This window comes from Dendrobates tinctorius, unplaced genomic scaffold, assembly GCF_039654945.1.
Source record: "Dendrobates tinctorius isolate UK_male_01 unplaced genomic scaffold, ASM3965494v1 ptg000643l, whole genome shotgun sequence".
Classification (NCBI taxonomy): Eukaryota; Metazoa; Chordata; class Amphibia; order Anura; family Dendrobatidae; genus Dendrobates; species Dendrobates tinctorius.
The window spans coordinates 58577-68994 of record NW_027362295.1 but is presented as its reverse complement, the minus strand read 5'-3'; the positions used below and the strand labels follow the sequence as shown (position 1 = coordinate 68994).

At 46.4% G+C, this 10418-nt stretch overlaps 1 protein-coding gene across 2 annotated transcripts in view; it reads right to left on the bottom strand.

Moving 5' to 3' along the window:
- Nucleotides 1-704: 704 nt before the first annotated feature.
- LOC141079255 (fatty acyl-CoA hydrolase precursor, medium chain-like) overlaps nt 705-10418 on the bottom strand; it is a 29896-nt gene continuing 20182 nt past the window's right edge. For both annotated transcript variants that reach the window (XM_073565297.1, XM_073565298.1), the window contains 6 exons: nt 6997-7137; nt 6841-6918; nt 6340-6487; nt 6029-6181; nt 2378-2450; nt 705-2231 (listed from right to left, as the gene is read on the bottom strand). In XM_073565297.1, coding sequence (XP_073421398.1) covers nt 2048-2231; nt 2378-2450; nt 6029-6181; nt 6340-6487; nt 6841-6918; nt 6997-7137 — 777 coding nt within the window. In that variant the 3' untranslated portion in view covers nt 705-2047. The remainder of the gene's footprint in view (nt 2232-2377; nt 2451-6028; nt 6182-6339; nt 6488-6840; nt 6919-6996; nt 7138-10418) is intronic.

Here is a 10418-nt window from a genome sequence, read left to right as displayed (position 1 = left end):
AAGGGCTCAACACCATTTCCAAGAGACATAATATGATGTTTACATGATTTTGAAATCAAGGAAAGAATTATGATGAAGGCCAGGTCCTTAAAGGAGATTACTTTCCAGGACACTGCCATTCAACTATTCCCGGACCTGTCTCTCATTACTCCACAAAAGAGGAGGCTGCTTAGTCCCTTGCTAACTGTCCGGAAAGACCTTAAGATCCCTTATAGATGGGGAGTCCCCTTTGCCCTGACAGCGCGGAGAGAGGGAGTTTCGGCGACACTGCGCTCCCTTGAGGATCTTCCACTCTTCTGGACCCAGAAGAGAAGAAAGGAACGTTTGAGTGTCGTAGGCGGAAAGAGAGGAACAATGGGTCTTCGCTGATACTTTGACAGACAATCTATTAATAATAATCCCCCATCACAAAACCTAACTAGAATGGCGAGAGACTTTAGGAAATTAATTAGGGCTAACTCCTTGTTTGGTTTGTGGAGAATAGATCATCCCGGGGACAGGGTCTTCTCCTTCTATTATCCCTCTCATCACACTAGAATTGATTTTTTTTTTTTGCACATATTTTGACCCTTAGAATGATGACGAAGGCTGTGATGGGGCACATCACCTGGACTGCGCACGCTGTGGTGTTGGACCTTAAATCTACTCAATCATTTACCAAAAAATGTCACTGGCGATTGAATGAGTTTCTAATTAAAAGATCCAACTATTTGGAAAACTTTATTGAACTGACTTCTTCCATCTGGATGAGGGTTCGGTTCCTTCACATTCGGTTTCTCAGGGAAGCCCTCTGAGAGGAGTGGACGGCACGATCCGCTATAATCCAACCATTACAGTGGGGAAAAAAGTATTTAGTCGCCACCAATTGTGCAAGTTCTCCCACTTTCCATTAGATAAATGGGAACCCCTCTCGCTCTCACTAATTGGCCGCATTACTTCAATTAAGATGTCCCTCCTTCCTAAGTTACTATATTTTTTTTTGAGACCCTACCGGTCACAGTCCCCATGTGTGAACTTAAATCCCTCCATGCAGCCATGTTATGGTTCATATGATAAACATCACAGGATCTGTGTCTCACAGATCGCAAGGGGGGCTGTCGGTCCTTGACATTATTAAAGGGAATCTATCACCTCATTTTTCCACCGCCATTAGGGGCTTATCTACAGCATTCTGTAATGCATTCTGTAATGCTGTAGATAAGCCCCCGATGTAACCTGAAAGAGGAGAAAAAACAGTTATATCATACTCACCGGGGAGGGGGGGCGGTCCGGTGGGTGTTGCGGTCCAGGTCTGGCGCCTCCCATCTTCTAGAGATGACTTCCTCTTCCTTGCTTTCTGGCGCAGGTGTACTGCTCTGCCCTGTTGAGGACCTCTCTGACCTTCTGCGCACTGCAGTACTCTGCTCTGCCCTCAACAGGGCAGAACAGTGCGCCTGCGCAGGTGCGCGACGGGAAGCAAAGAAGAGGACGTCATCGCTAGAAGATGGGAGGTGCCGGACTCGGACTGCGACACCCATCAGACCTGGACCGGACCGCCCACCCCGGTGAGTATAATATAACTCGTTTTTCTTATCTTTCAGGTTACATCGGGGGCTTATCTACAGCATTATAGAATGCATTACAGAATGCTGGAGATAAGCCCCTGATGGCGGTGGCCGCATCTTATATGCGAAAAAATAGGTGACAGATTCCCTTTAAATACTATTGGGCTGCTCATTTACGTAGAATTCCCTCGTGGACATTGCTTTGGGCATACAATAAATAGACAGAAATTGGAAAGCTATGGCTGGCACCAATTTATCTGAATTCATTCTTATGGTTAAATAAGACCTCTGGGGGTGGGGTTGATCACTTCTCAATTGTGTCCCGCTTGTTGATTCTTCACCAAAAATTTACATTTGGTATCTTTATGTTTGAAGCATGATATGTGGGAAAAGGTTGAAAAGTTCCAGGGGGCCGAATACTTTCGCAAGGCACTGTAGGAGTGTGCGTGTGAACAGGGGTCAGTGCGTCTTTTACACTCTGCAGTAAATGACTGTGGCAGCGGTTACAGCTCGCTGTGCTGCTGCTGCTGCGGCGCCTCCTGCATCTTCTCAGGGAGCACGTGGGTCCAGAATTCATACTTTCCGGCCTTGAGCTGTTTTGCCGCTTTCTGCTTCAGGTTTATCTCCATGTAATCTTCATCCTCATCGTACTGTGGCCAGTGCACCAAGCCCGGACCATTGGGGTCTCTGGAGACAAAGTGGAGAAAGCGTAAAGATGCATCAACTTCAGCACGGGACAGTGGCGGGATATACATGTGGTATGGGGGGTGTAGTGGGGGGGCTGAAGGCAAGGAAGCCCCCAATATCTGTCCGTCACCCAGCATATGTCTTACCCGGTGCGGGCAAAGTTGGCCCAGTATCTCATAACTGCTTTGCTCAGAACCTTCTCTTCTTCTGTGGCGGCTCCTGAGAGAAAAATAGAAGAATTAGATCACAACACGCAGTAAATGTTCCTGCACGGGACCAGAAAAGAGAAGTTATCACCAGAACATCTAATATGTAGGAAAGAGAAACCAGGTTTGAGAATGAAAAACAAATTCTGTGCCGCAAAGTACAATGATGGAGTCAGGATGTGGTCCTGCATTATGTTACTGAAATATACAAAGACTTCCCTGGAACAGGACAACATCTTCCACATGCAGACGTCTAACACCTCTAACACCACTTAATGACTAAGTATGGAATGGACAAGGCAACTGTTAGGTGGATTCATAACTGGCTTAGTGATCGGACCCAAAGAGTGGTCGTAAATGGCTGCACATCCAGTTGGAAGAATGTCTCAAGTGGGGTACCACAGGGCTCTGTCCTGGGCCCTGTATTGTTCAACATCTTTATCAACGATTTAGATGAAGGAATTGAGGGTAAACTGATTAAATTTGCTGATGACACAAAGCTAGGAGGGATAGCTAATACTAGAGAAGAGAGAGAGAGGATTAAAAAAGATTTAAATAAACTGGAGAAGTGGGCAGCAACTAACAGAATGGTTTTTAACAGGGAGAAATGCAAAGTACTACATCTGGGCAATAAAAATGAAAAAAGCATATACAGAATGGGAGGAATAGGGCTAAGTGACAGCACATGTGAAAAAGACTTGGGTATACTAATAGATCACAGTCTGAATGTGAGTCAACAGTGTGATGCAGCAGCAAAAAAGGCAAATGCAATTCTAGGATGTATTAACAGAAGCATACAGTCTAGATCACGTGAAGTCATTATTTCCCTCTACTCCTCTTTGGTCAGACCTCATCTGGAATATTGTGTCCAGTTTTGGGCACCACATTTTAAAAAAGACATCAACAAACTGGAGCAAGTTCAGAAAAGAGCGACCAGAATGGTGACCGGTCTGCAAACCCTGTCTTATGAGGAAAGGTTGCAGGATTTGGGAATGTTTAGTTTGCAAAAGAGAAGACTGAGAGGAGACCTAATAGCTGTCTACAAATATCTAAAGGGCTGTCACATTGTAGAAGGATCAACTTTATTCTCATTTGCACAAGGAAAGACTAGAAGCAATGGGATGAAACTGAATGGGAGGAGACACAGATTAGATATTAGAAAAAACTTTTTGACAGTTAGAGTGATCAGTGAGTGGAACAGGCTGCCACGAGAAGTGGTGAGTTCTCCTTCAATGGAAGTCTTCAAACAGAGGCTGAACAGACATCTGACTGGGATGATTTAGCGAATCCTGCTTTGAGCAGGGGGTTGGACCAGATGGCCCAGGAGGTCCCTTCCAACTCTACGATTCTATGATTCTATGATAATACTGGGGTCTCATGTGTGTGCCGCTCCAGCCACGGACACTAATGCCCCCCATGCTTCAGAAATGTGATCAGTGTGCTGATAACAAGCTGGATGGTCCCTCTCAACAATGACAAGCTGGACAGTCCCCTCTCCTCCATGACAAGCTGGACGGTCCCTCTCCCCAATGACAAGCTGGACGGTCCCTCTCCCCAATGACAAGCTGGACAGTCCCCTCTCCCTGATGACAAGCAGGACGGTCCCTCACCCCAATGACAAGCTGGGCGGTCCCCTCTCCTCGATAACAAGCTGGGTGGTCCGCTATCATCAATAAGCTGGATGGTCCCTGTCCTCCTGAAGCTGCAGGACACAGCGTCCCGGGTCTCCATAGATAATTTCACATTCTGATCCCTCCGACCACTCCACAGTTTTCCTTTTTGCCTCCATTCATTATAAATGATCTGAGGCCCAAAGAAGACGGCAGCGCTTCTAAAGTGTGCTACTTCTCTACATAATGGAGCTGTCCGTAGCATTTGTGGAGTGCTCGGCCACCTATGATCATAGATAATGATTTCTGGACGTTTTCCTGAGCCCATTCAGTGATTTGCCGGACCGGATCCTTTCTGTATTTAATGCAGTGGCATCTCAAGACCCCGAGCCCCCACTAGTGACCGTCCACCTTCTCCCTTGTGCAGATGGATTTCTCCACAATCTCTGAACCTTAATATACGCTATAGGTCGTTGATAGTCAAAGTCTGTAACTTTACGTACACCTAGCCAAATCAGATCTCATACTTTGTACTGACGAGGGCCAATATCCCGAAACACCGTGTCTGCAAATTGAGATTCTGATTTGGTTTTTATCCTAAGTCATGTTACAAGACTCGTTAAAGGGTTGATTGTGACTTGTAGGATCGCTACTACCAATAGGTGGCGCTGTAGAGTAAAAGTCCTCTTTCTCTCTGAAGAGGCAATTTGCTTATTAACTTTACGTACAGTAACATTTTGCTGAATTTTCAAAAAATATTGAAAATTCCACTTCTGATCTGTTCTGTGTGAAACAATATGGCGAGAAGAGATTGCCAGTTCAGCACATTCTTATTTTCGATAAATGTTATTCTATATTACTCTGCGCTCCGGCACCAAATCACAGAAGTGTCTCCTGCAGAACAGAAAGGTACTGGTGTCCCAAAAATGGAGCAAAACAAGAGAAATGTAAGAATGATACCAACAACCGTGGAAGAGTCGTTTCAGGAGAGAAAGTACCAACTACTTGGCTACGGTGCGTGACTGATCTATAAATGCCCCCATATATCATCATCATCATCATCATCCCGCATGTATTTGTTAGGGACGGCGGAACGCACTAAATAAAAATAATAATAAAATGCGTTCGCCGCTCGGGGTCCACCGTGCAGTAGGTGATATAACCGCTGCTAAGTGGTGGCAGGAGCAATATGGCGGAAATGCACACAGGGTTAAACTTTACCCAAGGTGCGCAGAGCAATCTCAGTTAACTCACAGAGATGAGCCTGAGCCTGTTGTAGTCACAGTACTCAGTAAAAAACGCACACACGGTATAAGGTCACAGGAGTAGCCCAAGACGGCGGCACTACGTCCGTCTAGACCTACCGTATGCGGAGCGTCGCAACTGCGAACGCAAAGGAGGCTGCTACTTCAGCGCGGCGTTGACACTGCCGCTAAACGACAAAGGCAAGGCGCAAGTGCAATGTTGGACGCTAGCAGCTGTGGATGTTACAGCAGAGGAGCGCTGGTGCTGATTCTAGCTCAGTCCCTATCCACATGCGTAATATCAGAGGGAAGGGGTTTCATAATGAGTCAGTCACCAGAATCATGCATCCGTCCTCATACACACAGCAGCAAGTAAGTCTATACTAGCGCATGGCGGAACAGCCATGCGCGCCTTTTATAGCAGCCGGGACCTTCTGCACGCTTCCAGATCTCCGAGATGGACCAATGAGAACTGGAGCGGGACCTGAGCACATGACTCCTGATCTCCAATGGGAGATCGTCCCATGAGCATGCCCAGTAAGAGGACAGAAGGACTTAGCCTCAGGAGAGATTTGCTGCAAGGCTATGTCCTCTGCAATCTCCTCTGCAATCTCCTCTGCAATCTCCTCTGCAGTGGATAAATAGGAAGAGAGTGCAGAATGTGATGATCTGGATCTCTGCTGAGTAAACGCAGGAATCTGACTCCTAACAGTATTATTGCAGACTAAGATGGTCACCTGCTATAAACAGAACATCGCCCTTCAAGAAAGGACCTCCTATCACAAAGAACAGCTCGTCCCCGTGATCGGCTTTCACAAAATCTGGCTTGGAGTCCTCAAAGAACGATGGCCGATGCTGGAACTCATAGAAGTAGGTGGGATGGCCAGAATCTGGAATAAAAGATTGTGTGGGGTTCAGAACAAGAATTTACGTTCTTCAGAGACCCCAACACCATAAAGAGGAGGTGGCCGTGGTCCCTGTCCTTTCACCCTATGTATGTGGGACACAACATATGTGAGGGGATTATTCTCCATCACATGCATTGTACCTCGGTGGTACTTGGCCGTTCGTAGTGCTGGGATGACAAACATAAAGTCTCCAACCAGATCTATAAGGCGGTTCCGGACTTCAGCAGGATCAGTCTCATCTTCAATATATTCATCTAGCAGGAAGCTGGTGGCGCTCCTGAATGGACCCTGAAATATATGAATATCACCAGAATTACACCACAAGTGGAGAGATCAGTGGTAGAAGATGACGGCTGCCGGCCACTGCTCCTGGTAGGGTCACAGACAAGTGAGCAGAATCTCGTAAACTCTGCAGGATGTGGATGTCGGGACATGTTGGGCAAGTAAGGACCTGCAGGATCAGGTTCGCATAGAAGAACTGGTGGATGGTTCATCACCTCAGAATGGGCACCTTTCCCAAGGCTTTCTGTAGCTACCACCCTGCTTTACGAGACCTGTGGCGTATAATCATGCAGGTTGCCATCTAAGTGCCCCATAATCCACCCTCAGCCATTGGCATCTCCTGCCAGCAGTACTCGTACCAGAATGGGGAAGTTCTTCAGCATTTCTTCTGCTGCTTCTCTCTCTATTCCTTCTCGAAACCCTGAGATATTCATCGCCTGAGGATAGAAGGAGAAAGATCAATGATGTAAAGATCTTCACAATGATCTCAGCATTTCCTCCTTCATTAGTCTTACCAACGAGAGGATCCATCCAAATTCCTGGTTGTTGACTCCAGCCATAAAAGGAACGCTGTTCACCTCTTTATCGGCCATAATCTGATGGGCAGCTTTAGGGAAGAATGCCCCATCGACACTTGCAGGCAAAGCGAACATTTTCTGCAGGGGGAGGAGAAAAGTGGAGGGTGAAACCCAACTATGTCCCCTCAAGACACCCAAACCATTACAGAGAAATTATTCAACCCTCTATCAGAAGCAGTCATTAATAAGAGGGCAGTAATTTCAATGTTCAAGGAGAGGAGGAGTGGTAGTGAGGGCCACCGGGGCGGAAGAGAGGAGGAGTGGTGGTGGGGGCCACAGGACAGTAGGTGTGGTGGTGAGGGCCACTGAGGCAGAGGAGAGGAGTGGTGGTGAAGGCCACAGGACAGGAGGTGTGGTGGTTAGGGTCACCGGGGCAGAGGACAGGAGGTGTGGTGTTGAGGGCCACTGGAATGGAGATGCTGCAGATTTTGTAATATTATTGTTTATTATTATTATTAATTACAGCTCCATTTATTCCATGGCGCTTTACATGTGAGGAGGGGTATACATAATACATACAAGTACAGTAATCTTAAACAATACAAGTCACGACTGATACAGGATGAGAGAGGACCCTGCCCGCGAGGGCTCACGATCTACAAGGGATGGTTGAGGATACAGTAAGCGAGGGTAGAGCTGGTCATGCAGCGGTTTGGTGGATCGCTGGTTACTGCAGGTTGTAGGCTTGTCAGAAGAGGTCGGTCTTCAGGTTCTTTTTGAAGGTTTCCATGGTAAGCGAGAGTCTGATATGTTGTGGTAGAGAGTTCCAGAGTAGAGGGGATGCGCGGGAGAAATCTTGTATGCGATTGTGGGAAGAGGAGATAAGAGGGGAGTACAGAAGGATATCTTGTGAGGATCGGAGGTTTCGTGCAGGTAAGTACCAGGAGACTAGGTCACAGATGTATGGAGGACTCAGATTGTGGATGGCTTTGTATGTCACGGTTAGGGTTTTGAACTGGAGTCTTTGTGTAATGGGGAGCCAGTGCAGGGATTGACAGAGGGGAGAGGCCGGGGAATAGCAGGGGGGGGGACAGGTGGATTAGTCGAGCAGCAGAGTTTAGAATAGATTGGAAGGGTGCGAGAGTGTTACAGGGGAGGCCACAGAGCAGGAGGTTGCAGTAGTAAAGGTGGGAGATGATGAAGGCATGGACTATTGTTTTTGCAGATTTTTGGTTGAGGAATGTACGGATCCGTGAAATATTTTTGAGTTGAAGTCGGCAGGAAGTGGAAAGGGCTTGGATATGTGGTATGAAAGAGAGACCAGTGTCAAGGATAACCCCAAGGCAGCGAGCTTGTGGGACTGGAGAGAGTGGGCAGCCGTTTACTTTAATGGATAGGTCCGTTGGAGGGGTCACGTGAGATGGGGGAAAGATGATGAATTCTGTTTTGTCCATATTAAGTTTTAGAAATCTAGTGGAGAAGAAGGATGAAACAGCGTACAGACATTGTGGGATTCTGGTTAGTAGGGAGGTGATATCTGGACCAGAGATGTAGATCTGTGCGTCATCAGCATAGAGGTGATACTGAAAGCCATAAGATTCTATGAGCGGTCCGTGGCCAAAGGTGTAAATGGAGAAGAGCAGGGGCCCTAGGACTGAACCTTGCGGGACTCCGACAGATAGGGGGTGCGGTGAGGAGGTGGTGTGCGAGTGGGAGACGCTGAATGTCCGGTCTGTTAGGTATGACGCAATCCAAGATAGGGCCAAATCTGTGATACCAAGAAATGAGAGGGTCTGTAGTAATAGGGAATGGTCCACTGTGTCAAAGGCAGAGGACAGGTCCAGGAGGAGGAGGACAGAGTAGTGTCGCTTGGACTTGGCGGCTAGTAGGTCTTTGGTGACATTAGTTAGGGCAGTTTCAGTGGAGTGGTGTGGCCGGAAGCCGGATTGTAATCGTTCAAGGAGCGCGCAAGAAGAGTGGTGGGAGGACAGTTCAAGATGGACGTGTTGTTCAGTAGTTTTGAGGCATAGGGGACAAGTGATATAGGGCGATAGCTAGATACAGAGGATGGGTCAAGAGAGGGCTTTTTAAGGATAGGGGTGATTGAGGCATGTTTAAAGCTTGAGGGGAAAACACCAGTTGTTAGTGACAGGTTGAAGAGGTGGGTTAGGGTTGGGATGAAGACTGTGGTGAGGTTTGGGATGAAGGTCCACCTTCTTCCCCTATCTTCAAAAAGGGGAAGAAGGTGGACCCAGGCAACTATAGGCCGGTGAGTCTGACTTCTATACCAGGAAAGATCTTTGAACAAATTATTAAACAACATGTATGTCAATACCTGGATAAGAATGAAGTGATTAAACAGAGTCAGCATGGGTTTGTAACTAATAAGTCATGTCAGACTAACTTAATTTCCTTCTATGACGGTATCACTGATTGGGTGGATCAAGGAAATGCTGTAGATATAGTATATCTTGACTTCAGCAAAGCATTTGACAAAGTCTCTCATACAATCCTTATTGAAAAAATGACTAAGTATGGAATGGACAAGGCAACTGTTAGGTGGATTCATAACTGGCTTAGTGATCGGACCCAAAGAGTGGTCGTAAATGGCTGCACATCCAGTTGGAAGAATGTCTCAAGTGGGGTACCACAGGGCTCTGTCCTGGGCCCTGTATTGTTCAACATCTTTATCAACGATTTAGATGAAGGAATTGAGGGTAAACTGATTAAATTTGCTGATGACACAAAGCTAGGAGGGATAGCTAATACTAGAGAAGAGAGAGAGGATTCAAAAAGATATAAATAAACTGGAGAAGTGGGCAGCAACAAACAGAATGGTTTTTAACAGGGAAAAATGCAAAGTACTACATCTGGGCAATAAAAATGAAAAAAGCATATATAGAATGGGAGGAATAGGGCTAAGTGACAGCACATGTGAAAAAGACTTGGGTATACTAATAGATCACAGACTGAATATGAGTCAACAGTGTGATGCAGCAGCAAAAAAGGCAAATGCAATTCTAGGATGTATTAACAGAAGCATACAGTCTAGATCACGTGAAGTCATTATTTCCCTCTACTCCTCTTTGGTCAGACCTCATCTGGAATATTGTGTCCAGTTTTGGGCACCACATTTTAAAAAAGACATCAACAAACTGGAGCAAGTTCAGAAAAGAGCGACCAGAATGGTGACCGGTCTGCAAACCCTGTCTTATGAGGAAAGGTTGCAGGATTTGGGAATGTTTAGTTTGCAAAAGAGAAGACTGAGAGGAGACTTAATAGCTGTCTACAAATATCTAAAGGGCTGTCACATTGTAGAAGGATCAACTTTATTCTCATTTGCACAAGGAAAGACTAGAAGCAATGGGATGAAACTGAATGGGAGGAGACACAGATTAGATATTAGAAAAAACTTTTTG